This window comes from Aquarana catesbeiana, linkage group LG03, assembly GCF_042186555.1.
Source record: "Aquarana catesbeiana isolate 2022-GZ linkage group LG03, ASM4218655v1, whole genome shotgun sequence".
NCBI classification, from domain to species: Eukaryota; Metazoa; Chordata; class Amphibia; order Anura; family Ranidae; genus Aquarana; species Aquarana catesbeiana.
The window spans coordinates 501,210,493-501,237,074 of NC_133326.1; the positions used below are offsets into that span (position 1 = coordinate 501,210,493).

The 26,582-nt window shown below is 41.4% G+C and overlaps 1 protein-coding gene across 2 annotated transcripts in view; it reads right to left on the bottom strand.

The window, feature by feature from the left end:
- Window positions 1–26,582, bottom strand: part of NDST1 (N-deacetylase and N-sulfotransferase 1) — a 201,015-nt gene that overhangs the window by 73,551 nt on the left and 100,882 nt on the right. For both annotated transcript variants that reach the window (XM_073621096.1, XM_073621097.1), the window contains 4 exons: window positions 11,650–12,132; window positions 11,456–11,543; window positions 7,960–8,114; window positions 482–667 (listed from right to left, as the gene is read on the bottom strand). In XM_073621096.1, the coding sequence (XP_073477197.1) occupies window positions 482–667; window positions 7,960–8,114; window positions 11,456–11,543; window positions 11,650–12,132 (912 nt within the window). The remainder of the gene's footprint in view (window positions 1–481; window positions 668–7,959; window positions 8,115–11,455; window positions 11,544–11,649; window positions 12,133–26,582) is intronic.

Sequence of the window (26,582 nt, forward strand, 5' to 3'; positions counted from 1 at the left end):
GTGACACCATAGGAGCAGGTGAGTATTTTTGCTTTTTTTTGGCAATCCTGTCACTGCTATGTTTTTGCCAATGACAGAATCGCATGTGTGCAGTGGGCTCAATGAATAAACTTGATGTAACAAAACATTACATCAAACATTAGTATGCATTATTTTGTAAAACAAACCTCGTTTCTGTTCATTTGCAAATACATACACACATAAAGGCAGCAAAATTATCACATACACAGGCTCTGCTTCCTAAACTTGTTACGTAGTCTTCTATGGGGCATTCGCCAGACACAAGAGATGCTCAGGAGGTGGCCCCACAGAAATCTATGGCATTTGTTTGAAAGGGCACATACCCTTTAGAGGTGTAAGTATAGAGTACTTTCATTTAAAGCCCAACTGTAGTTTCCACAAAAACGATACAGAACCTGAAGCTCATCTTCTGTCTGCATATTTACAAACATAAAAGTTATGCAACCAATTCAGGACTAACCATGATTCCATTGTGGATGAAGCCCCTCCTAAATCGTGCAGGCTTCAGATGAGGGTACTCTTCTGTGCTGGTCACCTTGATTCCCCAGATCTGTTTCCAAGCCTCATACAGCTGTACATGAATGGGATAGACACCAGAGTGATGAGGCGCTACAGCATAGCCCATATCAGTGGGAATACCATGCTCCTAAAATAAAACCAAGACATTTGATTTTTAATTATTACAGGTACATATATAGCGTCGTCAATATACCCAACGCTTTACACATATATTGCACATTCGCATCAGTCCCTGCCCTCAAGGAGCTTACAATCTAAGGTCCCTAACTCACATTCATACTTACACACACTAATGCCAATATAGAGAGAAGCCAATCAACTTGCCAGCATGTCTTTAGAGTGTGGGAGGAAACCGGAGTACCCAGAGGAAACTCACACAGGCACAGGAAGAACATGCAAATTCCAGGAAGGTAGTGCCGTGGTTGGGATTCGAATCAACGACCCCTAATGCAGCTAGGCAGAAGTACTATCCATTTAGCCACTAAGCTGCCTGGAATGGAAGAATAAAATATTCTTCCTTTGCTGGCACAATGGTTTAAGCCAATCTCCAATAAAGCAGTGTAACCCTTATATGAAAATAAATGTATGAGAAACCATTCACCTGCCAAAAACAATGGCCAGTTTTGTGATCCAGGAAACCCTGCCTGATCCTCAATTTCTACAGCAGCAACACTGCATGGTCAAGAACAGAACCTCTGCCTGCTGACTGTACAGGGAAAGAGCAGCAGAACCATCATTCTACTAACTCTGCTCTTTCTCCTCCTGTTAAAGATTATGTAAACCCAACATTTCTTATTTCGTGATATGTGCCTGCTGCACCATGTACGTGTATGAAAAAGTATCCTGTTCTCTTTGTATTGCTTCATTTGTGTGAAATCCCTGGTGATCCTTCCAGGCCCTCTGGTTTCCTATTAAAAACTGACCATACTAGGCAGGAGAGCAGTAAGTTCTCTAGCTGTACTGGGAACTCAGCCTGCTCTTCTCCAATGATCAGACTTGTCCTGACCCACCCCCTGCACAGTCCATCACTAGGAAGATCGGTTTGCTGCAGCTTCCCCTCCCCCAGCTCTTACGCATCTGAGAACAGAGGGAATGTGATCACTTAAAAATAAAAAAATGGGACGAAAGCTATTTAAAGTGTGTTTTTTTATATCTATATACAAATCTTTGCCTTACATTTCTATTCTAAACTGAATGGGTTGTTTTACAAGGCAATCGTTTACAATCATTTTACGTTCACTGACCACACATGTGCATAGCCTAATCGGTTAGAAGTGCTGGCTCTCTCTTTCTTAGTACTCATTATTGCTTTGCATGGTATTACAGGAGATTAAAAGAGATCATCAAGATACATAATTAGAAAGGACAGCAGAAGGCAAGTGAAATGGGTTAATTAACCTTACCTTTATATTGTCCTAGCCAAAATCCAGAAGTCTGAGAGGTCACCATTTGCAGTGACTAAAAAGTGCACACCCTGGCGGCATTGCCCTAACAGTAGCGCTGTACCACTGTCACAGTTTTTCAAGAGCTGGCTTTTGGAAAGAACAGCACAGATAGAAGTGTACGTAACACATTATACTTGCCCCCTGCTATCTTTTCCAGTTATATTTCCTGGATTTTTAATTTTGCATATAGCTGCATTATATACAATGCATATGTTTTATATGGGTCCTATGATGAACTCAGTACCACATGATACAGTGCCTTGAAAAGGTATTCAACACCCCTTGAAATTTTTCACATTTTTGTCATGTTACAACCAAAAACGTTAGTGTATTTTATTGGGAATTTAAGTGATAGAACACAAAGTGGCACATAATTGTGAAGTGGAAGGAAAATGATAATCAATTTTTTTTTTTACAAATAAATATGTGAAAAGTGTGGCGTACATTTGTATTTAGCCCCCTTTACTCTGATACCCCTAAGTAAAATCCAGTGGAACCAATTGGTTTCAGAAGTCACCTAATTAGTAAATAGAGTCCACCTGTGTGTAATTTATTCTCAGTATAAATACAGCTGTTCTGTGAAGCCCCCAGAGGTTTGTTAGGGGACCTTAGTGAACAAACAGCATCACGAAGGCCAATGAACACACCAGACAGGTCAGGGATAAAGTTGTAGGGAAGATTAATGCAGGGAGAGGTTATAAAAAAATATCCCAAGCTTCAAAGATTTCAACTGGGATATCTTTGTATGAAACAGGGAGAAACAAGGGTGGGACTTTATATGAGACAATGAATGAATAAGGTGGATTTGAGCACCAGTTGCCAAACGTCAACAGCCGTTCAGGCACTGGTGTAGCCTCCCTCATATCACGCAGAGCGACGCTGGTAGTATTCCGCGGCCAGCTGGTGCTACAAATACCACACGCTGATGGAAAACTTGCTCTAATTACCCCAAGACTTTATGCACTTTTTATATGATGTTTGGCTTTTTTCCTTTCAAGTCTAAGGTACTAACTCTGTTTGCTGTTCACTTGCTGGGCATTTACGTGGTATCTTTCTTAATGCTAGCTCTGGTGAGGTAGAGGTTTTCTATCATTCAAGTGCTTTCACCTTGTATTAGGCTCTTCTATCATTATATGTCCTTTGGGCTATAGTGTTTCTCTCTGCCAGTGTTTCAGTCCTACGCATTTACACATCGTTTCTTCCACAGAAATCGCCTGGGAACGTTAAAGTATTCACCAATATTACCACTGCTCATTGGGGGCTCGCATTCATATAGATTTTCTATACACTGTTTGGGCCGTCGTGCAGCCGTGGATTATGCTGCCTTAGCTCCCGGGGATGGTACCCCCATGGTGCCTTCAACTGTCAACACCGCTATTTGTATATTGAATCTACCTGTAGGTAAGAGTGATTGGGAACTGTTTATTTCACCCCTTCCTTTTATCACTCTGTCCCAACCATTAGAGAACTCAGCATTTACTCGTATTTTTTTTTTTTTTTTATAGATACATCTACTTTTAATTGCTCCTGATTGGGCATACCCATCAAACGCGTAGAGCTACTGTTGCATGCTACATCACTGCAAACATAAGTTTGAGATTCATCTGTCTATTATGTCAGTGAGCAACTTATTACCATTATTATTATTTTAATTTGTGTTGGAATATATGTATATACATGCAATATCAAGTTGTCATCTATTGTCATTGGTTATATATAATTTATCATTATATGATTGTTTAGCAGGAATCAATGATTGCATTTTCATCTTTAGTAGTGTGCTTCATTTAAAGTTCCATAATTCCCCCCTTTTCTCTGGGGTATTTTTGTAGACAAAATGCTTCAGTTTTTGATGAGTCCTTTTGATGCCATTGCACCTTTTTGAATTTTATGCTTTTGTGATCACAGAGGAGATTTTTTACTTGATGCAATACATCTTGGAATCTATGTAAAGCCTTTTTATTCCAAATAAATCCGTAACCATATGGTGTTTCACTATGTGAAGGCTTTTGGTTGTTTTTTTTTATGGATGCTGTTAACCATAAACCTACAAAACGGTTCTGTGGTGGGAGTTTTGTTTTTTTTACCATCTGGGACATTGCCATCCTGATCCATGTTCTGACTTGCTGGGTCGAGGTTGCCTAAGGTGGCTCAGCTGGGGAGGAGGAATTGCACCACTCGCTATCCAGAGCTTTGATATCACATGCCTGATTGATGCTACCTTCTGGTAAGTGTATTTAATCTTCTCACCTGGGTGGTGGATGCACACATGGCAGTGACTCCTTTAGTCCTAAACTCCTGGATTCCTTCCCATCAATATATACTATACTTGTTTTAATCACCAATCCAATGGGACTATACTACAAATGTTGATTTACAATTTGCACAGTGCACTTTATTTAGAGACACTGTCAATCAGATGATGTTGTTAAGCCCCATACACACTATCAGTTTTTCTGCTGATTTTTGTCTTCAGATTTACCAAAACCATGTAGTGCAAGGGCCTGCCTGAGTGCATACAAATTGAAACTCCTAAGGTTTGACCTCATATTATATGGTTTTGGTAAATTTGAAGGAAAAAATCAGCATAAAATCTGATAGTGTGTATGGGGCTTTAGAGTTTTTTTGTATATGCTAATCACAATTTGTTTTGTATATCACATTATGTTGACATGTCAATACTCAATATTTGTTTATTAGCGCTGCACTGTTTCCACTTTATTCATTCACATAATTTTTGTTAGGATTGAAGTGCTGGCCTACTATTGTTTATTTATGTGTATAGTGCAGTATTTTTAGATTACTTCCAAATATACACTATACAGTTTTCTTTCAATGTTTTCCTTTAGATTTACCAAAACCATATAATGAGGTCAAATCTCAACACTTTCAATTTGTATGCAATCAGGCAGGCCCTTGCACTACATAGTTGAAGGTAAATCTAACAACAAAAGTTGTATAGTGTGTATCCAGCTTTAGAATCTGCAAAAGACTTGAGACTGGGGCGGAGGATCACCTTCCAGCAGCATGGTTTAAATCAAAGCATATTCATGTGTTAGAATGGCCCAGTCAAAGCCCAGACCTAAATCCAATTGAGAATCGGTGGCAAGACTTGAAAATTGCTGTTCACAGACGCTCCCCATCCAATCTGACAGAGCTTGAGCTATTTTGCAAAGAATGGGCAAAAATGTCACGCTCTAGATGTGCAAAGCTGGTAGAGACATCCCCAAAAAGACTTGCAGCTGTAATTGCAGCGAAAGGTGGTTCTACAAAGTATTGACACGGGGGGCATTAGTAAATTTGGAAAACCATTTATCATTTTCCTTCCACTTTGTGTTGGTCTATCACATAAAATCCCAATAAAATACATTTACATTTTTTGTTGTAACATGACAAAATGTGGAAAATATCAAGGGGTATGAATACATTTTCAAGACACTGTATGCATATGCTTAAAGAGCCCAAAAATCAAGGGGGTCATCATGAGAGTGTAGGGCAAACCACATTGGAGGGAGGTGGGGGAACAAGCTTAGTTGTAGATTTTAACCTTATTCATAAAAGTGTTACTGTGCCCTCATCATGACCACTTAAAAGGATAAGTTCACCCATTTTTAGGGTGAAACATGTAACATGTTCCCGCTCCTGCAGTCTCTCCCCGATCCCCCTTCTAATTGTGACAGCAGGCCACAGACGTTTGCGTTATCCACAGAGTTCTGTGAATGTATGAACTACAAGTACTGACACAGCCTTTGTGGCTGATGGCTTGTAGTTCTCAAACTACCAGGGTGCTGGTGGTGGGTGCTCTAGTAGTTCATTGATTCTTCCTTTCATTCAGTAACTGCCTTCCCGTATGAGGTACGGGCAGAAAGCTACACAGACAGTCTGCAGGAGCCTGAGATTGCACCTGCAATAAAATAAATGTACATTTTTGTTACCTGTAAAAAAATGTGCATTTTTTTTTTTTTGAGGTGAACAAGGAAACCACATTTAGGTTTTTTTTTTCTAAAGCAAAATTTGGGTTTTATTTCAAACAGTGGTGTATTGAACAGAGTTTATTGGGAACAACATATTATATGATGCCATTGTTGTTGGCAATATCAAAGATGGCACAGCTAGGAATTGGGCGATCTAAATGGAAAAAGGAAGAAATAGACATTTATGGGCTGGTGTAGCCGGCAGGCACAACATACTGTAGGATGCCAGTGAGTTCCCCATGGAGGCAGACTGTGGCCAGGTGGCATCATGGCTAGAGAGAATGCATATACGTAGAGCAGCAGCAATAATGACAGGCGTCAACAGGAGGCTAACATATTTTCCTTGTATGGGAGCCCTGCATCCGAGATGGTTCAGTACAAAAAGCCATATAAACAGCAGCTGTTGTTAATGGGGGGTCGGTGGTAAGGGAAACCCCCCTGTGTTACTACATGGAAGGAAGAGAAACTAAAAGGAGATTTTAGAATAATTGGCCATTATTGTTTTTGGCTACCATTTCATACATTTGTGACCAGACTGCTAATAAAGAAAAAAATAACAGGACTTGTAAACAACTTTTAAAAGGCTATGTGACCAACAGAATCCAATAAATATATTAGGACAGAAGATAATTTGCAAAGAATCACATTAAAAAGAATGAACAACCAGGGTAAGGTCACAGAATCTCTTTCTAAACTACTATCCTACCCCGATACACCCTTTTGCTGTACTCCCCCTCTGTCAGTCTGTTGGAGCTGTGCGTCTCATACCGGTGCTGGTTTGTGTCAGACTTTACATAGGGTTAATGACCTACCCCCCCCCCCCACACACACACACACGACAGTGTTGAAGCCTGGAGATTGGCCACTCAGGCATGAGCACTGCATCCTGGAAGTAATGGCATGCTCCCTATTCCCAGAGGTAGAGGATTATGTTGACTGGTTCAAATGAATTAATGGAGCAGTGAGGGATGATAGGGAAGGTGGGGATGATAGGGAAGGTGGGGATGATAGGGAAGGTGGGGATGATAGGGAAGGTGGGGATGATAGGGAAGGTGGGGATGATAGGGAAGGTAGGGATGATAGGGAAGGTAGGGATGATAGGGAAGGTGGGGAGTGGCTAGCAAGAGAATCTTTCACTTTGCCCTGAATAGTTCACAACAGTGTTCAATTAATCATGCACTTTGCTTTTGCCATGAAGATGCTGACCTACCAGCATTGCAATCACATTTAAGTAGAACTGACCAGATCTTAAAACATTTCTGATGTGTCAGGGCTGAAAGTGCAGGCACCTAGTAAAGTCTTCTGATTGATTCCTGTGTCCCTATAGAGTCCCTTGAATCACAGGCTCAGGCTGTACACGGGGCATTAACTTTTGCCATATTGAGATTATTCTCTGCTTCACTAAGCAGCAAAGGGTTAGGGATTTGACAGATGAATGATAGGGGGCAGGGCATAGATCCCGCAGGGGTGGGCTTAATATGAACTTAGGCAGAATGTGAGGATTTGCGTACAGCCAGGCCCTAAGCTCCAAGGGTGCTTCAATGGGTCAGAGATTGATCTGAAGACTAGCACAAGGTCCTGCAAGGACCTGTACTTTTAGCACTGTTACCAGTTTCTATCCAGGTCTAGCTCACTTTAACTTTTAATGCTTCTACCAGCATCCCTTCTGTTCTAATAGGATTGTTTAAAAATTGGATGAATTCATGCAAGTGCTAGATATGCATCTGCATTCAACACCATGTGAACTCAGTCCTAAAGCTGGCCACAGATGGATCGAATCTCAGCCGGCTCAGCAAAAACCAGCCGAGATTTGATCCATCTATGGGCAGACTGATTGTACCCAAGACTTGCATGATGGATTTTTAGTATGTGGCAAATATAATAGCTCCGCAGGAGGGGTCAAGCTATTTTTCTTTCCTGCAACCCATGATTGAAGAAATTTGCATAATCTATGGCTTGCCTAAGAGTCAAGATCACCTTATATAAAAACGGAGACTCACCACAGCAAATTTCCTGTTCAAGGACATCTGCTCAGCCAGTACTGATTGGTTGTGGAAGAGGTGGGGTTGCATGTGACTCCACATATGAGGGAACCACCAGAACTGTTTGACATAAGACAGCAAGAGGTCATCTCCTTCATCTTCTGCATCAGTACCTGTGGCAGCAATCCAAGGAATACATAGAATGAAATATGTGACCATCAACTACCCATGACGCAAAGCAGAACTGATCAAAGAAAATCTTCATTTTTCCAGAGCTTATTGACAGACCAATAATTAAAGTACATATCAGGGCAAAAAAAGGAAAACAAAAAACACGTGCAGTACATTTATTTATTTATTTCAGTTACTTATATAGCGCCGTCAATTTACGCAGCGCTTTCCATATACATTATACATTCACATCAGTCCCTACCCTCAAGGAGCTTACAATCTAAGGTCCCTAACACACATTCATACATACTAGGGACAATTTAGATAGGATCCAATTAACCTACCAGCATGTCTTTGGAGTGTGGGAGGAAACCAAAGTACCCGGAGGAAACCCACGCAGGCACAGGGAGAACATGCAAACTCCAGGCAGGTAGTGTCGTGGTTGGGATTCGAACCAGCGACCCTTCTTACTGCTAGGCGAAAGTGCTATCCACTACACCACTGTGCCGCCCAGTACATCTCTGCAATGCATGCACATTCCCCCATAATTTATCCCTTTAAAAAGGCCCTGCAAGTACAGAAAAATACCTGTTCATTTGCCAGCTCAGGCACTCATTTTCTGTTATGGGTTGACAACACACAGGATGTTTGTGGTCTGAATGGTATCAGTCTTCCCAGTTTTCTTAACCCGGGTACATGTGTACCAAAATGCTGATCTAATGTTCGGCTTCTGTTGAAAGGTCATGCTGGAAAACCAGCATTCAATCAGCTCTTGCAGCCAATGGCTTCAAGCTCTGATCAGTGTATTCTGCCCTGCCAGAATACAATAACTCAGTGTGAGAGATTAATGTATCGCATGCATCTTTGTGTTAATGCAGGTATCTTTCAGTTTTTGTTTTTTTATTCAACCTGTTGGTTGAATGAAAAAAAAAAAAATTGTATGTGTACCCAGCGTTATGCCAAAATACGGACCGCCCCATCTTCACAACATAGGAATGAATTGTCCTGAAGCCCAAGATAAGAACCAGAAGGGCTATTAAGACCCCAGGAAGTGTGCCCAGATAAATGTATGCGTTTGCAATTATACTATAATAAACACTTTCCATGGTTTATTGTTAGGATCTACATATTCTTTAACCACCTCAGGATTTAGAACATAGAAGATAATTCCTAAAGGGCACATCTCTAATATCCAGATCCATCCCACCACCACTATTAATGACAATTACCATCTGTCAAAACGTAGTAGATTCTGCGGTCAGGTGACATTTGCAGGTGTCTTAAGCTGGCCATATATGGTTCCGTTTTTTTTTTTTCAGCCAGCAGGCTGAATGAACAAAACGAAAAAACACTTTGATTGTGTGGCTGGGGGAATCCTCCCAGCTGTGCTATTGAATTCTGACAGCGCGGGGACTACACAGATCTGCACTGCAGACACTGATCAAATGCCTTTTTTCCCTCTAAAAGTCTGTTCAACACAAGTTGATGCGTCAACTTATGTTGAGCGGCAGTGGCCACACATGGAGTGAAAATTAAGGCGGTCCCTAATGGAACTAATCCATCTATGGCCACTTTCAGAGCAAATGACCTTTTATTTGCAACTATCACAAGTTTTTTTTTTTTATTTAATAAAACATATTTCTATTTTACCCCTGGTTAGCCCCTAGTTAACTCTAAATCACCCCCAATTAACTCCTTCCTCTCCTTAGCTATTATTTTTCTACTGATTTTTTAAAAATATACATATATTTAGTTGTTTGGTTACTTTTATTTCAGTGTCACATAGAAAGAGAATGCTCAAAGATTAACAAAAAAAAAAGGGTTTTTGGGACAAATTATAGAATAAAATGTATCGTTTTTATTTACACTAAAACTATCATTGATGGAAAAGAAAATAAAAACCCACAATTTTTTTTACAATTTTGTTTATAGATTCCACGGAAGATAAAATAATTTTTGCAAAACAATATTGCCAAAATAGAACCTAGTTTTTCCCCCAAAAAAAGCGATGTATGAATGACTTGGTTATCTTAAGTATTGACAAAATTATTGCCAAATAAGCAGACCTATAGAAGAAAATGGCAAAATTGCTCTGGTACTATAATTAAGTGGTAACTGGAGTGACTTTTAAAGCTTAAATGAATCTTTCACTTTGCCATTCAGAGAAAAGCGAAAGGTTTGCTTGTTAAGGCACCCCCAGTACTCCACTTCACAGTATCATGCCGTTTGTCTGCAGGAGTGCTGGGAAACACCCGGTAATTCCGGGTATGGGGGTGCACTGAACTTTTCCCCCCAATTTTTGTTGCTTGGCCCTCCAGGCATGGACAAAACATGCGAGGGAGGGCAACAGGTCACTAACCCTGTGTAAGCTCTGACAATGACTAACAAAGCTTACACCATGTCTGGAGTCAGTGCTCCCACACAAAAAAGAGCTATGGGGAAGCACAAAAAAAAAGTAACGGCAGGTTGTGGGGTGCCTCATCAAGTGACATATGCTCTTTGGTAACATCCCAAGCTGTCAGAAGAGAAGGTTACAAGAAAAAGCACCAACCAGGCTCAGATAGGATTCCAAGACTACACAATGGGCGCCTTGACCTTACATGTCCTTAAGTTTTAACAACTTAAAAGATTACAAGAAAGGTCATTTTAGTGCACCTGTAATTTTTGAAAACTGTGCCATACGAAATTCTTAAAGGCCAACCCCCCCCCTTTGGGTAACAATGTTGTAGCTGTAGTGTAGCCACCTTTCTATTATATGAATGTACAGGCTCTTGTGTTACTTGAGCCGCCTTAAAAATGAACTGTTGGAAAAAATATATGTGCTCCTATCTAAACAAGGCAAGACAAGAGGGCAAATCTCTCTAAAACAGAGAAAGACAGCATCGATGGTATTTTTCTCAGTGGAAAGTGAAAAGAGAGAACTTTGGACGTGTTTTTGCTGTTTGCATCGCCACTGAGATTTCCCCACTTCCTGTCTACGTGACAACAGTCAACAGATTGGAATGAAAGGACATAGGCATCAATTAACACTGAACAAACCCTCGCCCACTCTAAACAAAACTAAAAATCAGAGAAAGCAAGAAATAAGAGATGGCGAAGGGGTCTCATTCAGGACTAATTATACCCACTCTACCAGCTATTTGAGACTTGCATAGAGTTCCAGCTTCTTGGTGAAAGTGGTAAACATGATTTATTCTTACGTGAAATATTTTGTATGTACCCAATAAAAAAGAAATAACCCAAATACTATATTTGCTGTAGAAATATCTATCACAAACATGCAGCAAGTATCAATATTAAAAAGAACTAACTTATTAATGCCTAGTATACTTTTCTCACCCACCTGTGTGGAAGAACTTTCCAGAAAAGCCAAGATTGAAGGTGAAATTTGGGATGTGCGCCCTTAACTCATTCTGGGTATCATACAGTGCCTGAAACAAAACGGTTACAGTCACACACAAATGTAATCCAATAATATAGGTCATAGTTATAATAAATGATGAAAGCTTACATGACCACCATATTAACCATGCCTACCTTTACATCTTCTACTTTCATGCGAGTTCCCTCCTTCCCAACAAATATATCATCGATATCAACCAGTACGTAGCGGTTGAGGGGAAGAGACAACCTTTTTCCAGTCAAGAATGACACTGCATCAACAAACACCAGCTTATGAAGCCAGAAGTTCAAGTTGTTACCAAAAAGCACCCTTTGGATACCATCATGCAGTCCCAGGTCCTGAACAACTGTTGTGTGGAGGGCCGCATCTACACTGAGATGAGGTATAGTCTCTGCTGACTTGGTCTTGGCCAGTAGAACTGGTTCATAAGTGGTGTGGTTGGACTGGAACACTGTCCAATCTTCTCCTGGTAGTTCACCTTTTTCCACCTGGTTGGGCTTGGTTATATACAAAAGAGGGGATTTGGGATTGATGCTGCAGTCCTTGAGGCCTAGATTGGAGTGAAGGTACAGGGGAAAGCCTTTCAGCTGGGCGCTAAGCAGACTGTTTTCATTGGCCTGTAGTAAAAACAAATGCAAAAATGGATGTTTAATGTCGACGAAAAACAATGCTCCTATATCAAACAAAGGCTAAAGAAATTCCAGTTAACATTTTTTTTGGATTGACAGACGAAGAGTTAGAACCTTGATGACCACCATCGCCGCTTCTGGAAGTGAGGGGCATCTCAGCATGCGCAAAGCGAGGTTCCTTTTAAAGCTGAAGTTTAGTATTTTTTGGGGATACAGCACCAAACACATTTGTTACATGTAATGGCGTGTATCCCATTACCTGCAGGCTGATGCTTTTTGTAAAAATATTTCCTTCAGTGCCTCCTTCACAGCCCTTAGCCATTGCCTTTGGAGTGTGGGAGTTAAAAGCAGCCACTGCTAGTGTCGAGAGTTGTGCCAGTCACCTATCCCCTTCTGCCCTCTCCACCATTCAGAGAACTTGCATTACTATTCTCTGGCAATTTATTGAAACCTATGATTGGACGGTGGAGATCCTGTAAATTATTGCCCCCTCCTCTATTCGTATAATGCAATGCACTGTCAATTTACAAGAAGCAGCAGCCTTTGGATAATGGGATACCTACCATTGGGATCTGAACACAGGTCAAACAATGATGCTGTCACAAGTCAGCCATCAAGAACACAGAGAGTCTCCATCTGCAGACCGCCCCACCCATATGGACCTAATCAGAGATGGCTGTGGTCAGGGAGATTTAGAAACGTTATACATAATTATGATCCAAATAATTAAAATCCCACCTAGACAATCAAACTGGTAATCATTGCTGGCAAGATGCAGGATGTGTCCAAAGCAATCACTTTCTTACTAGTACCTGTTTACATATCACTTCAGAACCAAAAGAGTGTTAATATGTGAATTCACTCATTTGTTTGGTAACACTCTTTTCAGTGTGTAGGGTTAGCAGTTTGATTGTCTATGTAGGATTTTATTTATATCATTATTATGTTGTATATATACACAGTGCCTTGCAAAAGTGTTCACCCCCTTGGCTTTTTACCTATTTTGTTACATTGCAGCCTTTAGTTCAATGTTTTTTTAATCTGAATTATATGTGATGGATCAGAACACAATAGTCTAAGTTGGTGAAGTAAAATTAGAAAAATATATACATAAAAGTATTTTTCAGAAATAAAAAAACTGATAATTGGCATGTGCGTATGTATTCACACCCTTTGTTATGAAGCCCATAAAAAGCTCCGGTGCAACCAATTACCTTCAGAAGTCACATAATTAGTGAAATTATGTCCACCTGTGTGCAATCTAAGTGTCACATGATCTGTCATTACATATACACACCTTTTTGAAAGGCCCCAGAGGCTGCAACACCTAAGCAAGAGGCACCACTAACCAAACACTGCCATGAAGACCAAAGGAACTCTGCAAACAAGTAAGGGACAATGTTGTTGAGAAGTACAAGTCAGGGTTAGGTTATAAAAAAAATATCCAAATCTTTGATGATCCCTAGGAGTACCATCAAATCTATCATAACCAAATGGAAAGAACCTGGCACAACAGCAAACCTGCCAAGAGACGGCCACACACCAAAACTCACGGACCGGGCAAGGAGGACATTAATCAGAGAGGCAGCACAGAGACCTAAGGCAACCCTGGAGGAGCTGCAGAGTTCCACAGCAGAGACTGGAGTATCTGTACATAGGATTGACAATAAGCCGTACGCTCCATAGAGTTGGGCTTTATGGCAGAGTGGCCAGAAGAAAGCTATTACTTTCAGCAAAAAACAAAATGGCACGTTTTAAGTTTGCGAAAAGGCATGTGGGAGACTCCCAAAATGTATGGAGGAAGGTGCTCTGGTCTGATGAGACTAAAATTGAACTTTTTGGCCATCAAAAAAAACGCTATGTCTGGAGCAAACCCAACACATCACATCACCCAAAGAACACCATCCCCACAGTGAAACATGGTGGTGGCAGCATCATGCTGTGGGGATGTTTTTTTAGCAGTCAGGACTGGAAAACTGGTCAGAGTTGAGGGAAAGATGAATGGTGCTAAATACATGGATATTCTTGAGCAAAACCTGTACCACTCTGTGATTTGAGGCTAGGAGGGAGGTTCACCTTCCAGTAGGACAATAACCCCAAACACACTGCTAAAGCAACACTTGAGTGGTTTAAGGGGAAACATGTAAATGTGCTGGAATGGCCTAGTCAAAGCCCAGACCTCAATCCAATAGAAAATCTGTGGTCAGACTTAAAGATTGCTGTTCACAAGCGCAAACCATCCAACTTGAAGGAGCTGGAGTAGTTTTGCAAGGAGGAATGGGCAAAAATCCCAGTGGTAAGATGTGGCAAGCTCGTTGAGACTTATCCAAAGTGACTTGGTGCTGTGATAGCCGCAAAAGTTGGCTCTACAAAGTATTGACTTTAGGGGGGGTAAATAGTTATGCATATTGACTTTTTCTGTTATTTTGTCCTATTTGTTGTTTGCTTCACAATAAAAAAAAAAAAAAAAACATCTTCAAAGTTGTGGGCATGTTCTGTAAATTAAATGATGCAAATCCTCAAACAATCCATGTTAATTCCAGGTTGTGAGGCAACAAAACACGAAAAATGCCAAGGGGGGTGAATACTTTTGTAAGGCACTACAAGTATACTTTTACCCTGACAGGCCCAATCTCTACGATTAAGCTTGTAAGGGTAAAATGTGTTTGAGTGGGGTGGTCTGCTGGTGGGGCTCTTCATGTGTTTGTGCTGACTGAATAAAGCTTTACAACGGACAGCATCAGTGTGCAACCCTGTGTTCAGATAGTGACCAAGGTGGACCTCTTGTGATTCCCAACTGACATGAATGGATGACTGACACCAAAACTGAGAAGGATTGAGAGGGATTGAGAGGGACCCGGTGCAGTGCACTTACCTAGAATCTCCAAACTATAGGATACATAACTTTGCACATATCTAATGTGTTTGGTGCTGTATCCCCCAACCCCCCCCCAAAAAAAAAAAAAAAAATTTCATCAATTCATGATATCAATTTCAACTATGTGGTTCTATAACAAGAAGCAAAACAGGAAAAGCTGACTGTGCTACTGTACCTAAAGGGAGTAAGAACCAGGAACTGAAAGCCAGCACAAGTGTCACAATTCTAAAACACTAATTCAACATTGAGCCCTGGTTCACACTGACTGCGGGAATGAAATTGTGCGAGTTCATCTGAACTCGCACAATTTCATTCCCGCATTGTCAGTCCCGACTTTGGGGGCGATTTCAGAGACATCTGTGCGGGTTTCTGAAATAGAACCCTGAAATCGCCAAAAGCAGTACAGAAACTACTTTTGGGAATCAGTGTGGCGCCGCAAATGCATGGATGCTGACACTGCCGGCAATTGCCGCCGATTTGGCATGTGATCTGACATGTTAAATCGCATCAATGTGAACCAGGGCTTAAGCAGAGTAAAACATTAAGGATAAAGCAGCAATAAATACTACACATGCTCCAAAAAGAGCCTCATTGTAAATGGGTATGAACTAAAACCACAAATAAACAGCAACCGAAGGTAAAAGAGAGAAGGATAAGGAACCAGCATGTAATAGCAAGTCTATATTCCCATGATACTGCATAATAGATGGGTACTGGGGGTAGAGGAGCTGTGATTTCTATTATACAGGATTTATATAGTGCCAACAGCTTGTGCAGCACTTTACAACATGAGGGCAGACATTACAGTTACAATACAATTCAATACAGGAGGAATCAGAGGGCCCTGCTCGTTAGAGCTTATAACCAGCTGAAGCTGCTGCCTGTTCACCTCCTGGATTTACACAGAGGCACACCTCAAGCTCTGCAGCTCTCATTGGCCCTCTTTTGACTCATCCCCCTCCCTTCCTGGAAAACTCGAGAGTGAGAGAGCTGTGTATGATGTCATAAGCCTAGGCTAAAGACCAGACAAGAAAGAGGAAGTGGGCTGTATAAGATATTTACTGGCAGGAAAAAAAAACTACTATCCAAAGTTAAAACAACAAGAGCAGAACATTTAATAGATGGAAAGTTGAAAAAATGACTGAAGGTCCGCTTTAAGAAACGTTCTAAAAGTCACAACCTGCAATGGGCTCGGCAAGCCCCCCTATATGACCGTCTGACCGCCTGGCAATAGGATTTTTTTTGTCATTTTGGATAGAGTAATGGAGGGTTATAACCCCTATCAGAGTTGTTTTCGTCATCTGTCCCATTACGGAGATTTCCCTTCACTTCCGGTCTCATAGTCAAACAGGAAGTGAGGAAATTATCCCTGCAAATTAGGGACCCTCAGGCCACCAGAGCTTGTGTCCCCATTGGAAAATGTCCCCTCTATTACTTTTCTGGGGACAACCCAAAATTGGAGATTTTCTTTTACTTTCAATGATAATGGTAAACAGAAGAGGATGAATCTCCTTAACGGGGGCACAGACAGTATTAAAAACAGACAAGCGTACTAATCTCTCTCCTCTATCCAAAAAAAATAAATAAAATAAAAAAATGTAGCCTTTAGTTATACTTTAAGTGTGGATCTTCTCTACTCATTCTCTGTGAATATGCATTTTAACCTGCATTCAACTCATGCTGCTATTTTCCCAGCTAATAATTTAGTACCGTTGCACTTTAAGACTGCTATCTTATGACCATGGGGTAAAATGGAGTCAAAATACTGCTAATTATAATCTGGAATTCACCTGAATTTAATTGGGATTTTATATCATTGATCTACATAAAATAGTCTATAATATTGAAGTGTAAAAAATCCAGTTTCCTAAATGATCTACAAATTAAACCTGAAAAGACTTGATTGTAAAGTATTCATCTCTCTTGTGCAGTAAAACCCCTAAATAAGAACGCTTGCCGCTAATTGCCTTCAGAAGTTACATAAAGGGAGCCCACCTGTGTACAATTAACTGTCACGGGATCACAGAGTACATGCACATGTTTCTAGAGGGTCTTACAGTTTAGTTTGTTAGGTAACATATTCAACTAAACAGAGTCACGAAGAATACGCTTGGAACTATCAAAACAAGGTTTAAAATAAAGGTCTTGAAAAGTTGGGATCTGAATTGGGTTCTAAAAAGAAATTTTTGAACATCCCCCAGAGCACCGGTAAATCCACGATGAATGGAAAAACTATGGCACAACCATGACTCTTGGAAATGATATATACCAAAACTCTGGGTGACTGGGTAAGGTGGGCATTACAGAAACAATTAAAAGTGTTACTAAACCCAGGACCCTGCATTCACTATATCTAGTCTCCCACAGTACAAATAAGATGGCAGTGCAATTATTTTATTAAATATAAACTGCTAAATACCTTTTTTCTAATCAGCATTATATAGGAGTCTTGTGACTTCTATCAATGTATTGCTGAGCACTGGTTAAAGCTTATAGGAGGAGCTTTCATTCTCGTCTGACTGTCCTATGTGGCTGCATGACCCCTGCCCTCAGGGTCAGGGCCGGTCTGATCAGCCCTGTGCTGATCACATGCAGCCTCCGGGAAAACAAAAAACTCACTAGCAATACACACCAAACTGAGCATGTACAGAGTGCCTCCTAGGGCTCTGTTCTATCAGCAGATTGGGGACAGTGGAAGAAGGGGAGGATCAGAGAAGTCCGGATAAAACAGCCTTTTTACACAATACGCAGGATTAATCCCTTAGGTTCTACCTGGAGTATAATAAGCACGCTTTACTGCATATACAGACTGATTTTACTGTTGTGGGTTTAATAACACTTTAAAGTGGTTGTAAACCATTACAATCCACTTTTTGGTACAGGTAAGCCTATAATAAGGCTTACCTGTAGCTACCCCGGATATCTCCTAAACCTTTTAGGAGATATCCCCTGTATCTGCATGTGCCGACATCATCGGCACATGCGCACTTAAGCAATGGCACGTACGTGCCATTGCTTCAGCGAGTGTGCTCATGCGCGGGAGTGACGTCATTGTGGCTCCGGCCAATCAGAGCGCCGTAGTCTGCGATACCCGGAAGTAATTCCAGGAGCAACGTCACCGGCCAGTGCTGTGTATGGGCACCGCAGCAAGGGCTTCAATCTCAAGCGGGTATTACATAATGAGCTAGTATGCTATGCATACTAGCTCATTGTGCCTTTGTCTTGCAGGTCTTTTTTTTTTTTTTCCTATGTGGGTTTACAACCACTTTAAGTAGTTGTTCTAAAAACAACTGCAGAGCAATAGAAGAAAAAAAAGCTATAACCCAGATGATTTCCAAAACTGGAATTTAAGGTAAAGCAATGAAACAGCCGTTGCTGGAAAAAACTCATATGAATTCCTGTTTGGACCAAAAAGCATGTAGAACACTCAGTTGACATGTGAAAAATAGAATGTACGAAAGTTCTCTGGAATGATGAGACCAAAACTAAACTTGAGTCGGATAGTCTACAATGCTCATGAGGTTGTCATGTCAATAGTGGTGGTTGCACCATATTATAAAGATGTTTTTTCAACAGTACTAACTGGGAGACAGGTCAGGATTGAAGGCATAACCGACGGAAACGAATGCAGGGCAATTCTATTGAAAATCCTGCCTCAGTGGGCATGAGACCTGAAATAAAGGAGGACATTTACCTTCAAAACAGGACACCGGCCCCAAACAAGTTCACTTTCACACAGGTAATCTGATCAGAGCCACCTGTCAGTTTTTGACAGGCGGACGTTATTGGAAGGTCCATGCATTCCTATAGACCGGCGGGTGTTAACGTGTTTGTGACCGTTTACACCCGCCTACCTCTGAGTCTGATCAGGCCCGCTGAAAAAAAAATATAAAGAAATTGGAGGAGGGCTACGTCCTCTTCCATTTGGGTGGACCGGATCAGAGGCAGCTAATGCTGTGTACTCACGACCGGACTTTATGGCTTACTTGGTCCTGTGGACCGGAGTCTGTCGGACAATTTGATCGTGTGTGGGCTCCAGCGGACTTTTTTTCCCCAAAAGTTCGACGGACCTAGAAATGAAACATGTTTCAAATCATTTCGACGGACTCGAGTCTGGTCGAAAAGTCCACTCGTCTGTATGCTAGTCCGACGGACAAAAACCGACGCTAGGGCAGCTATTGGCTACTGGCTATCAACTTCCTTGTTTTAGTCCGGTCGTACGTCATCACGTACAAATCCGTCGGACTTTGGTGTGATTGTGTGTAGGCAAGTCCGTTCATTCGGAAAGTTTGTTATAAAGTCCGTCGGACAAAGTCTGCCGTAAAGTCCGGTCGTGTGTACGCGGCATCAGGCTGCTTTCCCACTGGGTCGGTAGGGGGCGTCGGCGGTAAAACAGCGCTATTTTTAGCGCCGTTTAACCGCGGTATTCGTCCGCTAGCGGTGCGGTTTTAACCCCCCCCTGGCGGCCGAAAAAGGGTTAAAACCACTCGTATAGCGCGGCTATAGCTGCGGTATTGCCGCGCCGTCCCATTGATTTCAATGGGCAGGAGCGGTTTAGAAGCGGTGAATACAACGCTCCTTCAGCGCTGCAAAGATGCGGCTTGCAGGAGATTTTTTCTCCTGCCAGCGCACTGCTTCAGTGTGAAAGCCCTAGTTCACATCTGTGCATTTTATGGAAAGGAACAGGGAGTTTTTTTCTGGTTTTTGGCTCCATAGATTTCAATGGATCAAAAATGTGTATTGAAAAATGCAAACTGCACCTGCAATATGCAAACTGCAACCTGCATAGGTGTAAATCAGGCCTTACAATTACTGCCAGACAGCTTTTAATCGAAAGTTTTTTAAATTTTCACTTTTGTTGAGCTTTATTTTCACCTGGAGTTCTGCTTTAAATGAATTTCCTGCACTTCGTTTCTATCACCAAACAGATTATGCTCACCTACACAACATTGCTTAGCCAGCACAAGAGAGTTTCACACCTGCTCATTAGTGGAAACAAGCTGCGTACTTGGCTCAGGTGATGAGAAAGAGCTATTTGTTGAATGCCGCCACTTTCTGACACAAAAACAAAATTACAGATTTTTTTTTTTATCACTTTTTCTTGTTAAGTGTTGCACACACCAAGACAGCAAGATAATGTTTTGTCAATAACAGTCTCAGCTTGCATTTCAGCACTAGGTCTCGATCTAAAGATACCATTTCAAATGAAACTTTTGCTATCATCTCATCAGCGAGGGAAGGGCAAATAGCATAGAATGAAAAATACCACACGAAGTTTAAAAAAAAAAAAAAAAAAAAAAAAAAAAAAAAAAGCACGCACAGACATGATCCCTGCTAAAAAATAACGTCCTACTTGCTGGCTTAAAGCAGACCCATAGCGCTCATGCACAAGGCTGCAAAGAAACTCTGAGTTTTTATCAGTACAGCATTTTTGCTTATTTTACAGATTCTAACGCAGGTGTATTGTTTTCTAGTTTAAAAAAAAAAAAAAAAAAATCAAACTCATGCTGTGTTCAGATATATGAATAACTAAAAACAGAAAAATCTGCATCCAAAGTCCTGTTTATGGACCGTATTTTACACTGTACACACGTTAACATTTGTGCTAACGTTTATAGGTGTACAGAGCACATGTACTCTATTGGCCTACTCAACAAAGTGTAATCAGAAAGTGTAATTACACACTGCTGAGTTGACATGTTGTCCCTGATTGGCCACCTGTGTATTAGTAATCAATAGGGTAAGAGGCCCCAGGACGACGTCAGGTGTGACGAAATGCGTAGGGAGGAGCAACGTGCTGACATCACCGCGATACACGCAAGTCCCGGAACCGCGGGTTGCCTTTCGAGAGCCGGCCAGCTCTGTGTCCTATACTGCATGTGATGCTTTTTACAAATGTAACTGCAATACTTTTAAAACTTTAAATGAACTATCCAATGGTTTTACACTATGGAAGCCTTTAATTTGGGAAATATCTAGCAAAACAAACCTGTATGAGTTGCAACTCCTGTGAAGACGCTGGGATCTTGACTGTGTTTAATTAAAGGCCCGGGCTGGGTATCAAGCCACAGGCATAAGTGATCTCCTATAACTAAGAGATCAACAGGAGTCGGTAAGCGGCAGTGTGTGTGGAGATGGAAGGCAGACCTTTTCTCTCATCACCATTCTCAGGTGTATTTTGTGTTACTTTCACAGTGGAGATCAACTAGAAATATAAAATGGACTATTTTATAATTTATAATTTGATCAATTTAGTTTTCTCCCTACAATAAGGTTGAAGTATCTTATTTCTCAGCACGGACTCACTTTATAGCGAGACTTGCTATCGGGAATAGGGTAGATTTGCCATGTACGCATGTAAACATCAGTACCAACGTTGCATTCATAAAGATCTTGCTGTCAGTAATATCCTGCAGGAAATCATAGGGTTGTGTTCATGAACCCATGATGTCTAGCTCCTTCCCCTGTAAAAATCACTTGCAGATACTGTATGTGTAAAATATACCTGTAAAAAAGGAAAAAGGTTTTCCTATTATACCAACTTACCGTCGTCCGCAGCGACTGAGCAAAGGTGACACCACTCTCCTGGGAAGATTCTATGGTATTTAGAGAGCTCATAAGCCGACGTTCTTCCTACGGACTGGGGAGTCTTTTCATGAAATTTGGGGGACTCATCCTTCCAGGTGGATGGTGCATCATACTCAGCAATACAGAAGACCAGGGTTTATTATTTAGGCACAGGTCCTTACCTCACAAGCTGCCTAAGCCCCCACCCCCGAGGAAGTGTTCCCCCGACATGCTCCTCCCCTCCACCATCACCCCCGAGGAAGTGTTTCCCTGACATGCTCCTCCCCTCCACCATCACCACCATTAGCCCTTCCTTGTTTCCTGAACTTTTCTGTCTGTCATTTTGCCTTATGATTGGGCACTCTGGTGTAGTTACTTTCATATCCTCCTATTTTTTTTGTTTTTTCTTTAAGAGATAAAAACTTTGTTGGAACAACCATCTTTATAAAAGGTAAAGAATATTCATATAGCTTGTGCAAACAATAAATTCCTTTTGTTTTCTTTTTACACTGCAAATTAATTCAAATACGCTTTTTTTTTTTTTTTTTTTATTATTATAGTCTGTAAACGGCCAAAATTAGGGTCATGTAAAAAATCTGTGCCAGATCATTGTTTGCCATTATAATTTTCTAATTTATAAATGTATGCAAAAGGCAAAATCTTTTCCTTTGGATTTGGATAGAGTGGCAAGTAGTTAGGGCCCTGTCAGGATCTTATTCCTGCCCGTGTCCCTGTTGAGAAGATTCACCCATTAGTTTGTCTTGGTGACCACCATCGCTGAAACAGAAAAAGATGGGGAATCCAAAATTCTAGAGAACAGGTGGTTAGGACAGAAAGTGAAGGAGAATCTTTCCAGTGGGTAAAAATAAATAAAAAATAACCGGATGGGGTTGTTTACCCTGCCATATGCTACCCTCATCTGTCAGAGCGCAAATTAAATTGTATGTCCAGCTAAAATGTTTTTGTTTAACTTTGGATAGTGTGCGGAAGGATTAGAACCCTTGCTAGAATTTTACTCCTATCCGGACCTATATTATTGACATTTCCCTCGCTTACTGTCCAGGTAGTTTCACCACACAGGAAGATGATTTTTTTTTTTTTTTTAAAAGCAGAGTTCCACCAGGATTTTTATTTTTTTGCTAATCTGTTCTGCTACACTGCATTAAATACTTTAATGCTTGTGGTTAATAAATTTGGATTTTTTATGTACTCACATTTGTTTTCTTCTTTGCAGAGCGCTTCCATCTTCACTGTGGGCATGTGAAGCCCACTAGGAGTCTGTTCCAGGATATGGTGCTGCTGGTTACCCAGCATGCACCTCCCGATCTCGCGATTGCGCAGTATACACTGGTCGTAGGGTAGGATCATTATCTTGTTGCCATAACAACGGGCAGCGATGGAGGAAGTGCCCGCCCCCTTGTTATGGCTACGAAAATAATCTATTTATGCTTGTTATCTCCTGGGATTGATGACACACATCTCCCAGGAGACACTGCCAAGCTGTAAATGACACCGTAAAGGAGGAAGTGAGAATAGAATAAAGGGTTACTAAAGTAAGTGATCCAGAAAAAAAAATGATATGCCAATTTGTAATTACTGCACACATTATGCTGGATAGTGAGGACTTCAAAATGTGGGTGGAACTCTGCTTCAAGTCAAGAAAGTTTCCATATCTTTGGCAAGCCCATCAGACTTAAAATGATCAATTTTTGAATAATAATGACTTTTTACTACCTGAAAGCGGTGTTAAAAGTACATTACACAAAAACTGAAAGTTAGGCATTGAGACAGTCAACCTGTTCAGTCCTTCAGTTGTTCATCCAGGTATCGTTGCAGTATACCAGTCTGCCATAATCCTTTTTTGTTAGTAATTTTGATATCCTGGAGCACACTTAAGCTGGATATACACTTAAAGAATTTCAAACACAACATTTGTACGAAGGTTCTTAGGAAAATTTATACGAAAATTCTCAGAACATTCGAATATCGTTCAAAAATAGTTTAAGACGTCTTTCACTTTTAGTGTTCTGGAATGAATGGCCTTTACCGAACAAAAACTATTTACGCGGTTACAAATTTGTACATTTGCGAAAGCATTTCCAGTCTGCCCCTTTGAATGTTCCTGTCACTGCGGTCAAAAATGAATGCCAGTTTGCCAAAACGAATTATTAGAAATAAGAACAAGTTTTGTATTTGTGAACTTTTTCAATAAAAGACTTCTTTGAAGTTAAAAAAAGAAATAAGAACAAGTGTTCCTTGTGGTGGAACACCTTCAGCATAAACTGTCCCAATTCTGGAAACCATGCTAGTTTGCTTGGCAGATCATACTCCCCTTAACTGGTCTTCCTCAATGCTATCACTGTTTCTGGAGTGAGGCAATGGCAGCCAACTAAGTAGCCCACCATAGTGATGAGCCAGTAGCAAAGGGGTGGGGGAGGACAAGAAAGCTCAGACACCAACTGGTAGTGTCAGAGCTTTGCCTATTTAGTATGGAGAGCATGTATCCACAGCAGAGGAGAATGACAGATGGCGAGATATGTGCAGGCACCTCTTAAGTCACTTAAAACTGCCACCCACCATCTTACCTGGTCCTTCTCAGCCTCTTTGCTAGTGGGGGGATTAGAAGTAGAGGGTAGTGACAACACAAACAGGAAGATGCAGGGTGGCACTGAAATTAACTTTGGCAGTTTGTGCAATACCAAGCACCATGCTATTTGTAGAATGTGGAGTGTCCTCATGTACAGAAACAGAGGTGGTGAAGATCCAACGACTTTTTAGCTAGACATCTAGAATACATGAAGGCAGCAGTCATAGAACTTTATATAGAGCTGCTAGCCTTTTACATCACCTGGACACATATACCAGCTGGGAAAACGCCTTTTACAAGTAAGAATAGCAATGCTGCAATAAATCTATGTACGGCTAAAGTACTGCTTTAAAGAAGAACTCTCGAGCACTAAAAAAAAAAAAAAAAAAGTATAGGTCCATACATTCATGTCTAAAAGTCTGTATTAGGCCCTCTAATAAAATGGTACTGAAATGTGAAATTCTCTGAATGAATGAAGCCCGATTTGTGGGCATTACTAACGTTGAGTTCAGTTACCACCAATCATGTAGAGTTTAGTAAGTGAGCCTGGGGGTTCCCACCCAGTTCCACTCCCTCTATCTTTTCACTGGTTGCTAGGGTGCTGGCAGCTGGGCTGCACAGCATCATGTGTTTCCATAGTGCAGACTGCCTAGCACCATAACAACCAATGATGCAAAGTAGCCTGGACCACAGAATCCCAGCAACCAATTATAAGACAGATATAGGGGGGTGGAACATGGGAATTGAGATGCATCCTCTCCCTGCATACCTAACGACAGCGCTGGTCAATGGGAAGTGCTTTGATCCCTAGACAAGCTCTGTCAATCATAGCGAATTAAACAATCTCCTCCTTGCTAGATCTGTGTTCAGATAGTGGTGGGGGCGCACTGTTAACCATGCTCTCTGCGCGATAACTCAACCCAAAAGACAACACCGAGGCTGGGTTCACACATGTCCGGTGCAAATTATATGTCCTGATGTTCTGAAGGTGAATTCCCAAGGTTCATGACAGTATTTTTGTCACAGCTGCAATTTCAGTGCTGGTGAATACATAGTAGATAAAGGGTGTCAACTCCTGTGGGAGAGCTATCCGTGCTAAAATCCTGAACTTGAAGCGGAGTTCCACCCATTTAAAAGTAAATTTAGGTTTTAATAAATCACTCACCTGTCCCACGATGCGGGCGCAAGAAGCCTCGCTCCTCTTCCTCTCCGCAGCGCCGACATTCTAACTGAGGGTGACTTCACAGCCGGACACACACTGCGCATGTACGAGTCGGGTGCACTGTGAATGGCCGGGCAATCTTCTGGGACATGTCCCAAGAGATTGCGGGGGGGGGGGGGAAGGGGGGGGGGGAGGTGAACTTCCTTTCGGCGCCGCAGCGCCAGGGGAGGAAGTGGGAGCTGGGTGCCTGTAAAAACTGGGTATCGCCCCCCCAAAAAAAAAATGACACGCCAAATGTGCCATGTCAGGGGCTCACCAGCACTTAACTCAGAAGCTCCACTTTTGGGTGGAACTCCGCTTTAATCCTGAACTGAATCCTGAACACATCTGTGATTCAGAAGCATTCCCATAGACCTCGATGAGCCTGTAATTCGCACCTGAACCACACCACACTGCTCACAGGACTTTTTGTAAAGTCGCACTGCGGATGCACCACATATACATCAACAGCTTCAATGAAAATCAATGTTATTTCACATGTCATGCGAATTGAATTGAGCATGCTGGTTCTTCCGATAGAGCGTAATAGAAGACCATCTAAGTATGGAAATACACAAACGCCCTAAAAAGTTTTAAGGGTGCTAGTGCTGCTGCCATCACTTTTTTGAAGATCCAGGGAAAACCTTTCCATTGTGAATTTAGCATTTTGCCTGGAGTTTCTTTCACGGCTTCCTGGAAAACCTACTCACTGGACAATGATCCAAGAGTATGATAATGCCCAATGTGGAAGCTGGAGGCACAGCAGTGACACAGGAAGCTGCAAAGCTGAAACAGAAAGCAGTGGTGTCACCTGCCTTGCTAAACAGCACAGCGAAGGTACTTAAAATCAAAAAAGACTGGCTGCGCAGATTTACACATCCTTTACCAGGTAAAGCACATCACATATATACTTATTTTGTCCTCTGCGTTTCACCCCTTTGCCTGGAGCTCCAATTTAGGCAAGCATTAAGCAGTAAGCCAGAGGAAAGGTAATCCACTGCACGGTAACCGACATCATGTTTGTGGATTTCAGAAATGCTCACAAAAAGTCTATTTATTTTTCCATGGCCGCAGCTGATGGCGCAGGATTACTCATGAAAAGTTAAGTAAACAGGTGGCCCATGCAATTCCAGCCATGGCAGTAAAGATTGGGTTACACAGAAACCTGCTGACACAGACAGACCTCATGTGTTGATTATGGTTAC